The 16,922-nt window shown below is 38.7% G+C and overlaps 2 protein-coding genes across 4 annotated transcripts; both read left to right on the top strand.

The window, feature by feature from the left end:
• The first annotated feature begins 355 nt into the window (after positions 1-355).
• On the top strand, positions 356-7,188 carry alkbh5 (alkB homolog 5, RNA demethylase). The gene is made up of 4 exons (XM_058788917.1): positions 356-1,563; positions 2,986-3,066; positions 3,165-3,287; positions 6,659-7,188. Exons 1-4 carry the CDS (start codon positions 896-898, stop codon positions 6,834-6,836), a joined length of 1,050 nt encoding a protein of 349 aa, XP_058644900.1. The 5' UTR covers positions 356-895; the 3' UTR covers positions 6,837-7,188.
• Positions 7,189-9,019: 1,831 nt separating this feature from the next.
• mief2 (mitochondrial elongation factor 2) lies at positions 9,020-16,576 on the top strand. Of its 3 annotated transcripts, none has more exons than XM_058791709.1 (5): positions 9,020-9,172; positions 10,700-10,854; positions 11,894-12,050; positions 12,362-12,687; positions 14,969-16,576. In XM_058791709.1, exons 2-5 carry the CDS (start codon positions 10,720-10,722, stop codon positions 15,746-15,748), a joined length of 1,398 nt encoding a protein of 465 aa, XP_058647692.1. In that variant the 5' UTR covers positions 9,020-9,172; positions 10,700-10,719; the 3' UTR covers positions 15,749-16,576. The 3 variants fall into 3 exon arrangements, with proteins under 3 accessions (XP_058647692.1, XP_058647707.1, XP_058647702.1); XM_058791724.1 differs by having other exon boundaries at positions 9,027-9,088; XM_058791719.1 differs by lacking the exon at positions 9,020-9,172 and adding an exon at positions 10,291-10,428.
• Positions 16,577-16,922: the final 346 nt, after the last annotated feature.

Below are 16,922 nucleotides of genomic sequence, written 5' to 3'. Positions count from 1 at the left end.
TGAATTTAAATAAATAAATACACAAATAATCAGGGATTTAGCATATGGGAAATGCAATAAATAAATTAAAATATATATATATATACCAGATTACACCTTTTCTATGCAATAGTATTAATTGCAATAATGTAAGTTGCAGTAATGTAAAAATAATGTAAAAACTCATGAAGACCCAGGTAGGCACGTTTGAGTCCGTATTGTCCTGTCTACTCTCTGTGTTCCTACAAAAAAAAAAAAAAAAAAAGGTTTGTTTCAATAATAATAAATTCGTTATGATAATTTGTAAAGATCGCGATACTTTCATAAAATTGCTTTTTATAACCGCAGGGGTTTTGCTGACAGCTGATCGCGTCGCTCATTGGCTGTCACTTGACCAGACCCTCGTGCCTACGCGCATGCGCAGCTCGCCAAACAGTTTTGGTTCCACGAGTTTCTCTGCTCTCCACGGCTTTGTGCATTCTTTCAGCAGCATAATAACTACTATTTCTCGGATACGTTAAAATAGGCTGATCAGCACGGCGGTTGCAGCGAGCAGAAGGCGTGCGTGCGTTTTAAACAACATGCAGCAGTGAGCCTGTGTGTCCACTGGAAGCTAGTGTTGGCGTAGCTGTGCTAGATGCTAATGTTATGGCACTGAACGCAGGAAAACACCGCCTGTGATTGACAGCCCACTCACTGCTTTGCGTTACCGATTCGGTCGGGTTGCTCGTGGAATGGGGCAGTGGAAACTTTGGTTGGTTTAATTTGCAGAACTGAGGGAAGAGGAAGCAGGCGGCACCGGGCCTTCGGTCACGTCGCGCACGACTTCAGTGACCGACACTAACATTATAACATGGGGACCTGAGGCGAATTCAGGTCAAACAACGTTTCTGCCGCAGTTTTTCGGACTTTGCTCATGAAAATGGCCGGTTTTACGGATCTGCGGGAGAAGCTGAAGTCGATGACGCCACACAGGGACAAAGTTTTCGAGCACAGTAACGGAGAGAAGCGCAAATACCGCGAGTCGGATGACGACGAGGAGCGGCGCGACGCGGAGGCGCAGAAAGTCAAGAGCAGCGTTAAGCAAGCGAATATCTTCACGCAGGAGGAGTGCGTGCGCATCGAGGCCAAGATAGACGAGGTGGTCGCCAAGGGAGACAAGGGGCTCTACCGGGAGCACACGGTGGACCGGGCGCCGCTGCGGAACAAGTACTTTTTCGGCGAGGGCTACACTTACGGCTCGCAGCTGGAGAAGCGCGGGCCTGGGCAGGAGCGGCTGTACTCCAGAGGCGAGGTGGACGAGATACCGGAGTGGGTGCACGAGCTGGTCATCGATCGCCTCGTGACGCACGGCGTCATACCGGAGGGCTTCGTTAATAGCGCCGTGATCAATGACTATCAGCCCGGGGGCTGCATCGTGTCCCACGTGGACCCCATTCACATCTTCGAGCGGCCGATCGTGTCGGTGTCGTTCTTCAGCGACAGCGCGCTCTGCTTCGGCTGCAAGTTCCAGTTCAAGCCCATCCGTGTGTCCGAGCCGGTGCTCTACCTGCCCGTCACGCGCGGGAGCGTCACCGTCCTCAGGTCGGTACTGGTGCGGACACTGCTTTGTGTCAGCTCATTTCCAGAACATGCCGTTTCTATGGGATTCTTTTAAACAGCATGTGTATATATCCTAACTAAAAAAAAGAAAAAAAAAAGTGGCTTTACAGTAAGAGTAATACTATGGTATTTTGAAATGTACCCTGGTGCAATACTGTACCAGGGTACAATACCCAAAATCCCATCAAAGTACGTTCTGGTACAGTTTCGCAAGTTGAGTTGTATGCGTGATATGGTATAGCAATGATACCTTGACAATGATTTATGCTATGGTGCCCTGTATTCTATTATATTCATATACTATGGTGTTTACATGGTACTTCAAAAGATAAATGTGGCACAAAAAAATGGTACCATGATGTTATCATATTATTTTACGTGCTATGGTTCAAGTATTATTTTAGTATCACTGAGATTCTATTATTTATCAATTTTGGGGATCAGTTTCAGTTTTTATATTTTCCGTTTTCATTTTAAAGTTGTAGTAATTTTGTTGTTTAAATGTCTTTGTAGTTTTCTATTCAATTCTAGTAGTTTTAGTACACAGAGTTAAACTAAATAAATATAAGAAATGTTACCTTGGAAACTAGCTGAAATAACTTTTAATATTTTATTTCACTTAACGCTTAATTTTAAGTAACAAAAATGTTGTTTTATGGTTTTATTTAACTGTGATAACCCCGTGTTCATGCCATGGTGTTATTGGAAATATCATGCAAATAATATTGTACATAAATTTCAGTACCATGGTATATTTCAAAATACATGATACTGCCATAATAATTTAAGGCATTACCATTGAATTGAATTGCCTTTATTGTCATTGCATTTAAAACGCAACGAAATTTCATATGCTCTCCAACACAACATACCACTCATACTAGCATAAGTACATACACAAACAATAAATAGAATTGCACTGATGCGTGTGGTATATATTGCACAATTCCATAAATAAATGCATAAATGAGATGGTGCTCGTTGTGAACTATAGCAAATGAGACATTGTGTGTTGATTGAGAGCATGGATGGCCTTAGGATGAAAACTGTTCATAAATCTGGAAGTCCGTGCTTTGATTTACCTGACACACCTTCCTGATGGCAAAAGGTTAAACAAGGAGTGGCCGGGGTGGAAACAGTCTGTAACAATCTTTTTTTTTTCTCTTGAAAAAAAGAAAACCATCTTGGTATAGTCTAAAAACCATGTTTTTACCATCCTCTTCCCTTTTTTTCAGCTGTAGCCCTTTAACCCATTTAGTAAAATATTTCATTCTTTTTATTTTATGATTTATTAGCATTTCATTATAAGCTATTATCTAAAAACATATTATTTTGTACTTTGTAATTGTGCTAAAATGTAATAATATAGTTTTTTCTCATGCTCACTGCTTTGATTGGTTTTAGTGGCTATGCAGCCGATGACATCACGCACTGCATCCGCCCACAGGACATCAAGGAGAGGAGAGCTGTCATCATTCTGAGAAAGTGAGTTCTCTGCTCTTGAGTCAGAGTTGTTCTTGAAAGGTCTTGAGGCATATGTGGGGGTGTGCGCTGTTCTGATATCCGCTCTTGCTTTATTGTAGAACGAGGCCAGATGCCCCTCGTTTGAGCTCTTCACTGAGCCCATCCATCCACTCTTCTGAGAGACGACACATACTCAAAGCCAAACGCTCACACCGCAAGGCCGACCCAGATGCTGCACACAGGTACTTGTGAAGTCTTTCATATCACATTCAGATCTGCTTCTATCAAATCAACAAGTCCACACCCTACATATTTTTTCTTTTTTGATTTCACTCTGATGTACATCACAATACAGATCTGTCACTACCTTTTGTTTTATCGCACTGTTAAGTAATCTTTGGTATGTAACTCACCCCACTCTGTTTGTGGTGTAGACATAATAGCTAAAATAGCCTGGCTTGTTGAGGAGAATTGAACAGGGACTTCTTCCAGCAATCTGGCCGGAATTTCTACAGTTTCTTCAGATTTTCTTCATAAATTAGAAAAACCTAGTTTATAATATTCAAGGTGAAACAAAGTTCATTTATTTACCTAAAATAGTTTTACAACTACTGCAGATATGATAAATGTTTAAAATGATGTACACTAGTATGAGGTAAAGACCAGTGTGAAAAAGCTGTTCTGCCATCTTGAGATCACATGACCATTATACTCAGTCTCTGTATTATCTTATTAATCCTTATTATTTATCAAATTATTCATTTTATTCAGCAAGGATGCATTAAAGTGATCAAAATTGGCAGTTAATATTTCTGTTTTAAATAAATGCTGTTGTTTTGAACTCTTTATTCATCAAAGCATTTTGGGAAAAATGGAGCACAGTTTACCTAAAAAATATTAAAGGGGTCATATGACATTATTTTGTGTATTTGGTGTAATGCAATGTGTTTATGCGGTTTAAGGTTCAAAAAACACATTATTTTCCAATACTGTACATTATTGTTGCTCCTCTATGCTCCGCCTTTCTGAAACGTGCCGATTTTTATAAAGCTCATCGTTCTGAGAAGCGAGGCGTGCTCTGATTGGCCGAATACCTCAAGCGTGTGACGGAAATGTTACGCCCCTCACCGTATTGTGATGCCGTGTCCCAGCACGACGACACAAAAACAAAAAAAAAACATTATAAACGAGGCATTTGTTGCATCCAGTGGGGACACAATTACTGATTATAATGACTTATACTGTCTTTTTACATTACCATGTCTGCATTTGTGATCGGAGAAACGACAAACAATGAGCACTACTCTACATGGCTCAAAACTCGCGTTTGAATAGTCTGGCAAATTCTAAGAAAACATACTTGCAGGCTAAAAGTCAGAAGCAAAAAAAATTGTCAGAAGTCAGAAAATTTAATAATATTGATTTTACTGTATTTTTGATCAAATAAATGCATCCCTAGTAAGCGTTAGAGACTTATTTTAAAAACAATTGACATCTGCTGACACCCAATTTTTTTGATTAAGAGTGTTGAGTATTTCTAGTACTGTCTTATCAGTCAGCAGAACCTTTATGCTGGGGTCACTATGAACTGTCATTAAAAATAGAGCTGCGTTAAGATCCTTTTTGTGTTCCATGGAAAAAAGTAACAGCATACATGTTTGGAACAGCATGAGGGTGAGTAAATGATGACAGAATTTCTATTTCTGCTTGAACTGGTCCTTTAAAGCGGACATCAGATGCCCATTTTCCACAAGTTGATATGATTCTTTAGGGTCTTCTTGAAAATCTATAACATACTTTAGTTAAAATTTCTCAATGGTAGTGTAAAACAACACCCGTTTTTCCTTCTCAAAAACAGCTCTAATCACAGCAAGCTATTTCAGTGCATGTCCCTTTAAAAATGCTAATGAGCTCTGCTCACCCCTCCCCTCTCTTCTGTGGGGTGACGAGCCGCTCTCTGAGACTGTAAACTTTAGCCGCATTTGTCGTGGAACTTGCTAACTAGCACATTATTAAAGCTAAAGGTTTTTTTTTTTTTTAAAATTTGCTAAATTTATTTAATAAACAAGTACACCATGAATCCATTATCCAAACCTTGTTTTTGGCTTGTACGGAATCACTATGGTACACCTATAATAAGTGTTTATATTCGGACTGGTTTGGGTAGGTACTACTGCGGAGTAGCCCAGTACCTGCGTGATTCGTCATAGACATAAACAGAGAGAAGTAGCTCCAGATACAATATTCTTCCGCAAGACGCACGCAGTTCTGTTTATTAAGCACTAGAGTGCCAAAAGTTACGTACTGCAGCTTTATTCGCTTCTGTGGGTGAAGCTGGATCACATGATGTGCGCGAACATAAATGCATTTAGATAGTTTGCGGGGCGCATTCCCTTCAAAAGCAAAAGTAATCCACTGCGTCTTCAGCGGCTCAGATGTCGGGAGTAAATGACGACTGCTATGTTCATTACATCTAACAACAAAACGCCTCAATCGCTCGGGAGACATTCTTGTCTACACCTGCTCCAGCGTCAAAACAATAGCAATGTTTCCATCACATTGTTTTTATGCGCATTTTGAAGTATCTCATCAGAAATGAGTGATGGAAATGCCAAATTTTTAATAAAAATCCCTTAATTTACAAAAACGTTTTTAAGCTAGCTTGAGGTAGTTTTTGACTTGTGCAAATAATGGGAGATGGAAACGCACTTGCTGAGTAAATTCCTCCATGCGCATCAAAAAAGTCATGTGACTTTGCGCTATGGGACGGCAAAATCTGAAATGTTATGGTCATTTTGAAATGCCCGAGCAAAGTCTGTCATCAAAGTATTTCTGTATAATTTCCTCCCAGAACTGTTACATGACTGTGTTCCCAAACAGCAGGCGTCCACCTCCAAAAGCAATGACCACATTTTGTTTCGTCTGCTTGCTCTGAGGTGCAAGTAATTTACATTTATGCATTTAGCAGACACTTTTATCCAAAGTGACTTACATTGCATTCAAGTTACAGTTTCTACACTTTTATCAGCTCTTGCTTTCCCTGGGAATCAACCCATGATCTTGGCTTTGCTAGCGCCATGCTCTACTATTTGAGCTACAGGAAAGCTAGCTCAAATTTATTACATATGAAAATGATTATATTCAGTGGCTTCTTCTACTTTTCTTAATGATATATAGTGCCAGTTTACCAGGAAGTGACTCTCTTGTTCTCTGATTCGTTGGATTCGCAATGTTTTATGCGATATTTCAATTTTGCGCATAAGTTAAATTCGCAACTTTGGATGGAAACCTAGCTAATGGCAGACTGTTGACAGGTCTCTCAGGGCGGATCTGTGATAAAACGCCAGTGTCAATCAACAATCGTGGGAGGGGCCTGCCAAAACTACATCACGCTGCCAAGAATCTGTAAACCGCTTGATCTGAGAAAGGGCTTATTTATGGGGATAAAAAAAAAAGCACTGGGTGGATTTTGTAGACACTTTGCCAATACACATTTATGTTCAAACACCATGTAAAAGTGAATTTTGCATCTGTTGTCCCCTTTAAGACCCACAAAGTGGCTGCAATCCACACATACAGTTTGCTAAAAGCGTTTTGCTCTTTTCTCTTACAGGCCTCGTGTTTTAGAGATGGACAAAGAGCTGCAGAGGCGTTCCCTCTCTTCCCGACAGAGACGTCACGACGGAGACAGTTCAGAGAATTCATGGAGGAGAGCTGACGAGAGAGAGCCGGGCTCACGATACACACCTGACCACGCACCCGCTCGACGAGTCAAAATGAGACGTCACTGAGACGCAGTCAGGACTCAATGCTAATCTCCTCAGACACCGTTGCGTTTGCTCGAGGGGACCGGAAGCCAACAGAGTGACTCAGTAAAAGAGATGCTTCCCGTGTGGGTGGATTCAAGGACATTAGGCAGCGGCTGCTTTACTTATTAAGAGGCTTTATCTATCTATTCAGACATATCATTAAGATCCACTATATTTTGTTCTGTGTGTTTAAAGGAAATGTATGGAATAAAAAGACATGTAAGCTGACTAGTTGAATTCAGTCATAATTCATCAGTTTGCACCAGTTAACTTCATGTGCCAGTGTCATGCATACATACGTTCACATAACTATCAAATAAAAATTTGCATTGGATTTTTGAGAACTGCTCCTTTAAACATAAACATGGTTGATTGATTTTATTTTTTGGCTTTAAGAGTTTTGTTGGATACATTCTGGCAATCAAACTGTTTTTAAGTCAGAAAAAGCGAGAGGGAAAATAAAAGGCAACTTTTGTTCATGCTGATAGACTGACTAAAGTTTATTTGATTTGCATACAGTGGCTTATCAGTGCTTATCAGTACAAGATCTGATCTAAGGCCTAGAATCTTTGATATGCTTGACATGCACAATATTAGTTTCTAAAATGGGATAAAAAGTTACATTAGTCATCTCTTCATTAGAATGTTGTTCTTTCCGTTCTCAATGCTTATTTCTTTTTCTCCCCTATTTAAGAGTGGTGTTGCCATTATAACAACTTCTGATTTGACAACTATGGTGTATTTGTTTTGGCTCTTTATTTCTGAAGGAAAGAATTGATTCATGCCAACGTTACAGCTGACATTTGAGACCTGTATAAGACTCATAATGGCAACAGTTTGTGTTTTATTAATTTATTTGAATGGAAGTGAAGAAAATGTAGAAGAAAGATGATAAAGTGTGTTTCCCGTTGCAGGTGTTCAACAGAAAAGTGCATTTGACTACATGAGACTCTATATATACTTTGTATTTAAAAGGCTGACAGATGAGACTATTTTTGTTTAAATCAAATGGAGTAGATTAGACTGCATAAAAGATTAAAGGGAGATGTTCTGTGTGTTCTTGGAAGATTCTATGTTCGTTCTTTATTTTTCTGGTTCTATTGAAATTGAGATTATTCATATCTGTTGTATTTTGTAGCTAACTTTTAAATACCAAAACAATCTTATTCAGTCTTTTCTAAAACTCCTTTTATTACATGTTACTTTTTAAGAAAGTTCATTTTTCTTTAGTTCAGTTTGCGTTGTCCATTAATATGGAATAGGAACATCATTTTCTGTCTACATTTGTTTTAACACAAGTAAAAAAAAAAAAAAAAAAAGTTTACATTTTTGCTCCAAGTCTTAAATTTATAGTTTACGCTATGCACTGTTTTATTCAGTTCAGAAATAAAAATGTAAATATTTAGTGTGGCTGGATTTCTTTGCCACTATGCCATTTTGAATTGTTGGATAAACTATTTACCTCAATGTACCCACTGTTTACCCAATAAATGTCCCACAGGTTATTTCTTTAAGCACTGGTTGTAAGTGGAAAGAGTGGTGACTGTCCACTAGATGGTATAAGAGAATTCTCCACCAGATTTTTTTATTGAAAACTATAATAGGTCGATTACAACGTTGCTTGTGGCTAGTTATTGTTTTACATATAAATCTTGTGGGGGACATTACTGTTTACAGTTCATAGAAGGGTGATAAAACAGCACCAAATGTATTAACCAATGCACTCATAACGAAGCTATAATTTTAATAAATGATATATAATCTAGTTTACATATAAATAAATTAGTAATAAAAATGTAACGCTTTTATTAAATAAACTGGATGATATGGGATATATTTTTATTAGCACAAAATACAATCAAGTACTAATGTACAAATTATTTTATTTAGGGTGCTTTGCCTCGCCATACAAATGAAACAGATTTATTATATTTTTAAGAAAATGTGACCACGTTTGCATTACACAAGCAATAAAATAACTAAGTGTCACAGACAGTATAAGGAAATATATAACGCGCAACGATACCATTTATGGTATTTTCAAAATAATTTATGAAAAAAACGTACATTATGTAGCCGCCCCGTTAAATTAATAGTTATAAAAGATATGCTTTTTCATTTTTGTCCATGCATCGAAAATCCATAGGAATACATTCACCGTGAAATTGTGACGTATGGAGATACTGTCATCTCATTGGTCCGCGAGATCGTGACGTATGAGGTGTTTGTTATAGGTGAGAGGACGAGTGTGTGCTACACAAAACTACTCAATTTGATACTCTACTCTAATGGCTCTGAATTGACACTAGCTTATAAAGGTAAGTTAGCTGTTTAACTCGTGATTAGGACTATAAACTGTTAGTTGTGTAACATTAATAAGCGTGTTCGTTTTCTGCGTCGACAGCTGGTGAAGTTAGCAAACGCTAATAACAAAGCGAAGCACTATGGTTTGATTCGGTTTAGTTTAACGCTTTTGAACTACAGGAATTAATTGTTCGAATATTTGGTGGTTATATATGGTTCAATGTAATATTTAGCAAGGAAAAACGCCATGTGTTGTTATACGTGTTAAATAGCACGTCTGTAAACGTGACAGATATAAACCACTGATAGTGTTAAACCGTTTTGCATACATTAGCTGTCTTATCTGAAAACACAATTAATGTTATCTAGGTTTTAAAGCCTATCTGTACGCAGGCCTCCTGTCATTTAATGTGTACTAACTTAATGTGTAGTTGTTTTTTTTTATCCAATAACCTGTGACCCTGGACCACAAAACCAGTCTTAAGTCGCTGGTGTATATTTTTAGCAATAGCCATTGTATGGGTCAAAATGATCCATTTTTCTTTTATGCCAAAAATCATTAGGGCATTAAGTAAAGATCATATTCCATGAAGATATTTAGTGAATTTCCTACCGTAAATATATCAAAACTTAATTTTTGATGAGTAATATGCATTGCTGAGAACTTCATTTAGACAACTTTAAAGGTGATTTTCTCAGTATTTAGATTTTTTTGCACCCTCAGATTCCAGATTTTCAAATAGTTGTATCTCGGCCAAATATTGTCCTATCATAACAAACCATGCATCAATGGAAAGCTTATTTATTCATCTTTCAGATGATGTAGAAAACTCAATTTCGGAAAATTGACACTTATGACACTTATGGTTTTGTGGTCCAGGGTCACAATAAAGATTGTAGTTTTTTGTTTTTGTTTGTTTGTTTGTTTGTTTGTTTGTCGTCTGTGAGCTGGCCAAGAACATGCTGTGCTTTTTGCAAATTACCTTTGGAATGTAGTTCTTGGCCTGCAACTTAATCTGTAAATCCTTTTGGAATAAAAAATACCAAGCCTAAAAGGTTTTTATGAGATACTGTATTCACCCATGTCTTGCTAGTGTAACCTGTAGATCACAGATGGAAACTGCACGCAAAGTCAGGATCTCAAAATGATCATATGAATAAGTGGAGAGTTACTAGGCCACATGGGTCTAAAATTAGACCTGGTAAAGCCCCCTCCTGGGTCTGAGTTCATGAAAATCCATAGCTATTTCTGAGAGAGAGAGAGTGGCAGGTGAGGCTTCAGTCGCCTGGTCTGTCACGTAGCACATGTGAGAACTGTCTTAACCTTCATGACAGAATACTGTGATGGTACATTAATGGTATCAGATGATTAAATCAATAATAACTCTTTAATTTATAGTACTGTGATACTGATGACTACTATTTATGGTACACACATTGTGTTCTTAGTACCATGAATATATTATCATATATGTCCCGTGATATATGAGAAAGTGCGTGTGAAGTCAAATGGTCATGTAATTCTCTATTGACATTTTCAGACACTCTCACAGAGGAAGTGATGTATTATTCCGGTAAAAGGCGAGGAGAAGATGGAATTGCTGCTGTCATTGACTTCCTGTTGTCCAATGCCCGGCTGGTGCTTGGGGTCGGCGGAGCTGCGGTGCTGGGCATTGCCACGTTAGCTGTGAAACGGGTGATAATTCATTATTTTAGCGTATTACACTGTACACAGTTCTGATTGGTCGATGCAATATTGTTTAAAGAGGTCAACAGTGCCTGTCCACATTGTCAGCAGCACTGCTTCTCCCGTAGAGATGTTTTTTTGGGGGTGTTTTTCCTTGACAGGACAGTAGAGATATGACAGGAAGTGAGTGGGAGAGAGAGATGGGGGGTGGGAACGGGAAAGGTCCAGAAGGTGGGATTCGAACTCTGGACACCAGAACCACAAATGCACCATATGTCAGCACGCTGCCCACAAGACTATCAGCACTGACCCCATAGAGATTTTTTAAAAAGTTTTTTAAAAAGTACATTAGTGCTTCACAAAATCATCGCTTCGTGATAAACTGGCACTATATATCACTAAGAAAAGTAGGAAAAGCCACATAATATAATAACTTTCATATATGATAATTTACTTGCGCTTCAGAGCAAGCAGACAAAACACAATAAATGCTGTCATTGCTTTCGGAGGTGGATGCCTGCTGTTTGGGAATGCAGTTGTGTAAGACAATTATACAGAAATACTTTGACAAACTTTCCGAATGACCAAAACAACATTTCAGATGCTGTGCAACGAGATCGGTCCACATGTTAGTCAAGTTATCCCGTCCCATCGTGCAAAGTCACATTACTTTTTTTGATGTGCATGGTGGAATTTATTCGGTAAATGTATTTCCATCGTAGTTTATGCGCTTTTTTTCTTATCAGATAAAAAGTTTATCCTACTCAATTGTGCGCACAAGTTTTTTTTTTTATGTGCGTTTTTAGAATATATGCACATAAAAATAGGTGGATGGAAACAGCTACTGATTACTGTGAACCTTGTAGCTCACAGTAGGTCTGTTTATAAATTATCGTTAAAAATCGGTTCCCCTATTGGTAAAACAAGTGGAATTTTTGCTACTAGAACCCAACTGTTACACTCTATTAGAGCTTATTTTAATTGCTTGTTAATTTTATTTTTTTTGTCTCGTATATCTTCTCTTCCTCCTTTTCCTGTGATGTTGTAGCTGATAGAACGTGCTGGTAGGCCTCCTGATGAGAAGCCTGACAAGAAGATGACGGAGAGCTGGGAGGAGTTAAGCTTGGTCAGTGCCTCCCCCAAACTACTGCACACGGGTATAGAAGGAGTGGTCATGAAACAGATTGCTGCCGCAACCAAGAAAGGTACATACTTGGGAAATACCTTCATTTGGAAGACTTGTTGCAGCAAGAAATCAAAACTAACCCCATTTAGGATCTTATCCTGCACAATTCATCAGTGCATGCTAATACAAACAAAAAAGATTTTTCATCGGAACTCTCAAGCTGGTCAATGTTAACCAGAATTCAGAATTCAGTTAATGGAATGGAATATACATTATTGTCCCATTTTGGGAAAATTGTCTTATTTAGGCATTGTTGTCACTGAACATCCCGTTTCGTCATGTTATGGTTGTGAATGCTATTTTCAGTAGAAACCCTTTTTTTGTGTTTAGCGGAGCTGTCCCAACCCATCCCCCTGCCCTCACCTGAGCCCCAGCGCTGTGACACTGAACCACCTCAGCGACGGAAACGCATGGATCTGTGTGTGATGACGTTTGCGGAGCGTCTGCAGCAGTACTACAGAACACGAGTGTGTCTGACAGTGGAGGAGGTGTCTGTCGCACAGCAGCGAGCGTTAGAAATAGCCACAGAGATCCAGGCCTTCCTGCACTCCAAACACCCAGACATGCCACTGGGAGACATGACGCTGGCAGGGTCACTGCTTGACGACCTGCAAGTGGTTAAAGCTGACCACACCTGTCTGATCGTGCCCCTACAGGTATCAAGATTCTTTGTGGACCACTTGTTTACCTGCATGTGTAAAAAAAAAAATTTTTTAATGTCCTGACTATACAATAGTTGCTATCCTGTACATCTCAAAGACCCATAGAGATGCATGATATTCAGAGCTAGCCTGAAGTTTTAGTACAGATAATGTATGTTGTTTGTTCTTCAAAATTCCTGGGTCATGCAGATTTCATCAGATATTATATTATAAAACAATATAAATAAATTATAATATAAAAAATTAAAAACTAAAATTCAAATAAACATTATTTTGTAGGTCTTCCATATGCCTTTCCACCATTTTTAAATGAACATTGTTTTTGGTGACTCTTTGTAAAAACCTTTGTCAGTGGTGGACCATAGGTCTGAATATGATCAAATTAAATGGTTTATTCCCTGGGTTCAGTGTATATAATATAATATAATAATCTACTTATCTGGGAGTTGCCAGAAAACTGAATATTTATTATAATATAATAATATGGGGGGATACATATACATATACATATACACATACACATACACATACACATACACACAGTCAGGTCCATAAATATTGGGACATCGACACAATTCTAACATTTTTGGCTCTATACACCACCACAATGGATTTCAAATGAAACGAACAAGATGTGCTTTAACTGCAGACTGTCAGCTTTAATTTGAGGGTATTTACATCCAAATCAGGTGAACGGTGTAGGAATTACAACAGTTTGCATATGTGCCTCCCACTTGTTAAAGGACCAAAAGTAATGGGACAGTTGGCTTCTCAGCTGTTCCATGGCCAGGTGTGTGTTATTCCCTCATTATCCCAATTACAATGAGCAGATAAAAGGTCCAGAGTTCATTTCAAGTGTGCTATTTGCATTTGGAATCTGTTGCTGTCAACTCTCAAGATGAGATCCAAAGAGCTGTCACTATCAGTGAAGCAAGCCATCATTAGGCTGAAAAAACAAAACAAACCCATCAGAGAGATAGCAAAAACATTAGGCGTGGCCAAAACAACTGTTTGGAACATTCTTAAAGAGAAGGAACGCACCGGTGAGCTCAGCAACACCAAAAGACCCGGAAGACCACGGAAAACAACTGTGGTGGATGACCGAGGAATTCTTTCCCTGGTGAAGAAAACACCCTTCACAACAGTTGGCCAGATCAAGAACACTCTCCAGGAGGTAGGTGTATGTGTGTCAAAGTCAACAATCAAGAGCAGACTTCACTAGAGTGAATACAGAGGGTTCACCACAAGATGTAAACCATTGGTGAGCCTCAAAAACAGGAAGGCCAGATTAGAGTTTGCCAAACGACATCTAAAAAAGCCTTCACAGTTCTGGAACAACATCCTATGGACAGATGAGACCAAGATCAACTTGTACCAGAGTGATGGGAAGAGAAGAGTATGGAGAAGAAAAGGAACTGCTCATGATCCTAAGCATACCACCTCATCAGTGAAGATGGTGGTGGTAGTGTCATGGCGTGGGCATGTATGGCTGCCAGTGGAACTGGTTCTCTTGTATTTATTGATGTGACTGCTGACAAAAGCAGCAGGATGATTTCTGAAGTGTTTCGGGCAATATTATCTGCTCATATTCAGCCAAATGCTTCAGAACTAGAGGCCTGCAGTAGAGGCCTGGCAGAGCATCACCAGGGATGAAACCCAGCGTCTAGTGATGTCTATGCGTTCCAGACTTCAGGCTGTAATTGACTGCAAAGGATTTGCAACCAAGTATTAAAAAGTAAAAAAGTTTGATTTATGATTATTATTCTGTCCCATTACTTTTGGTCCCGTAACAAGTGGGAGGCACATATGCAAACTGTTGTAATTCCTACACCGTTCACCTGATTTGGATGTAAATACCCTCAAATTAAAGCTGACAGTCTGCAGTTAAAGCAGTTCATTTCATTTGAAATCCATTGTGGTGGTGTATAGAGCCAAAAATGTTAGAATTGTGTCGATGTCCCAATATTTATGGACCTATAAAAATTATATATGTATAATTTTTTTTTATTATTATTACCGGTATATCATATTCTACAGTATTTAAAAAAATAAAAACATCTAGGTCCTTTTTTAATTTAGTTATTAATTTACATTTTTAATTGTCCTTTCTACAATATTTCTGCGATTTTGTTGACTAAAATTGGTTTAGATCATATTCAGACCACCCTTAATATCACAACTATCACTAATTGAATCTTTGGACCTTACAATGTGCTTGGCCCTGAAATTTTTCTCGAGGCTGTATTTAAATTTGCTACAAATGTGTTCCATACAGTTGGAGCCCAGTCTGTGGACGCCTATTGCCGGAGAGGACACATTTTTGGGTCACCCTCAGTATTGCATGGTTCGGCGTGAAAACCTTGAGTACTTCCCGAGGGGGCGGAGCTACTGGGACCGACATTTGCTGGGTGGATACTTGTCATCACGGCTTGTTTCTGAGCAACTAGGCAAGACGGTGATGGAATCGATGAACTGGCCATCGCTGACCGGAACCCTGGAGTGCGAGGTGCGACCGGTGCTTGGGTCTCTTGAGCTCAAACTGGAGATTCAAGGATTAACCCAAAGCGGTTATGACAGTGGAGAACGCTTCTATATAACAGTGTTGCCAACAGTGCGCCTTGGCGGGATGACGCTTACGGCGCAACGAGAGATCACCGGGTCATTCGACTACGTCTGGTATCAGAGCCTATACACCAGCGAAACGGCTAGACTAGCAGCGCTTGAAAAAGCAGACTCGGGGGTCAGAAGGAAGTGCCTAAAAACGCTGAAGGCGGTGTGCCGCAACTGCCCTTCGCTACGCAAGCTCAACGGTAGCCACATTAGCAATGTCATTCTACACATGAGTGAAAAAGAAACCGATTGGTCGGAATCAGCGTTTGCTGATAGGTTCCTTCAGGCGATCACGGAGCTAATCGGATATCTGGAAACGGGAATCTTGCCTAGTTACTTCAAACCTAATGTGAATCTGTTTCAGGGCTTTACTGAGGACGACATTGATGAGATGGGCTTCATGCTGTACTGTGCTGTAACTGAACCTGAGATTCTACTGATCTGATTCACTCACTCTCCTATACCTCCTATACGCACAGAGCAGCACATTTATCAAAACAACTGGCATTAATGCACCTTTAAACAATGAATGTAAAATTACATATCTTTTCTATAAGGTTTCTGTTCACTGTCCCCTATATGTGTATTTCCACTTACCTACTCCTTTAAGGGGGTTTTGAAGCTTCATTTAACTATGCAGCACTTACCTGGTCAGAAATTTTGCTTGGGTTTAGATTTTAAATTAGTTCGAGAAAGATTATGGTTTAGACTTTAGATGTATTTCCTTTTGTTAGTAGCCTGTTCTGAGCTCTGAGTTGACCATGAGTATATGTTCTACTATTTTGCTTTTTGGAGCAATGGTAATCACAGCCAATGTATTGAGAAAATACTCAGTATTAAAACAATAAAGCAGTAATGCACTGAATTTGTTGAAAATATTTTTCTATACATTTTTGTCAGTTGTTCTTGCGTACAAAGTAGCAAACCTACTGAGTGTTTGATTGAGGGCAAATGTGTATTGAGGGTTGTCTAAACCTTTATAAGTGTTGTTTTGCCCACATTCTATTCTATTCTATTTGTCAATACCAGCTTTAATGGCTTTAGAAAAGACAGAAATAATGAAACAAAAAGTTAATATATAAAAAAGGGGTTTCCCTGTATGCATCTTATGATAACTTGCCAACAAGTTTGGTTAAAAAATAGCAGGAACAATAAAAATATTGGTAGGATCAAATTGCACACCAATCCTACACAGCTGATAGGGCTACGTGAGTTCTTACATGAATTCTTGTTTGCTATTGGATGCGTGTCTAAATAAAGCTTGTTCACAATTTTCAGTTGTTTGTGGTGTTACTTCTGCTTGTTATGCCCATTAGTATGAATTACATGCTTTATCATTCAAAGTGTTTCTGTATGCTATAGTTCCTCTTTCAGTTTTTATTTTGCTGCCATCATGTGAAAATACAATAAAGGCAAGTCATGATTTATGAGAGGTAAAATAAAAAATGAAATGGCATAAACCAGCAGTTAACAGGCCACTTTATAGAAATGTAATAAGTTTCTGCAAAAAATACCATAAACAGTAAATGATCATTTGACAGAAAAAAATTAACTTCTAATAACACTTTAGGTCATGTAATGACCTTAAAAAAAGGGGGGATTTTTAATGTCACAATAAG

Source organism: Onychostoma macrolepis, chromosome 01 (genome assembly GCF_012432095.1).
Source record: "Onychostoma macrolepis isolate SWU-2019 chromosome 01, ASM1243209v1, whole genome shotgun sequence".
NCBI lineage: Eukaryota > Metazoa > Chordata > Actinopteri > Cypriniformes > Cyprinidae > Onychostoma > Onychostoma macrolepis.
Note: the sequence above shows the minus strand (reverse complement) of the source record. Positions and strands in the feature narration are given on the sequence as shown.

Coding starts and splice junctions, on each gene's coding strand:
- alkbh5 (XM_058788917.1), top strand. CDS start 896: ATGAAAATGGCCGGTTTTACGGATCTGCGGGAGAAGCTGAAGTCGATG. Junction 1,564..2,985: donor GGGAGCGTCACCGTCCTCAG/GTCGGTACTGGT, acceptor GATTGGTTTTAG/TGGCTATGCAGCCGATGACA. Junction 3,067..3,164: donor GCTGTCATCATTCTGAGAAA/GTGAGTTCTCTG, acceptor GCTTTATTGTAG/AACGAGGCCAGATGCCCCTC.
- mief2 (XM_058791709.1), top strand. CDS start 10,720: ATGTATTATTCCGGTAAAAGGCGAGGAGAAGATGGAATTGCTGCTGTC. Junction 12,051..12,361: donor TGCTGCCGCAACCAAGAAAG/GTACATACTTGG, acceptor TTTTGTGTTTAG/CGGAGCTGTCCCAACCCATC. Junction 12,688..14,968: donor GTCTGATCGTGCCCCTACAG/GTATCAAGATTC, acceptor TGTTCCATACAG/TTGGAGCCCAGTCTGTGGAC.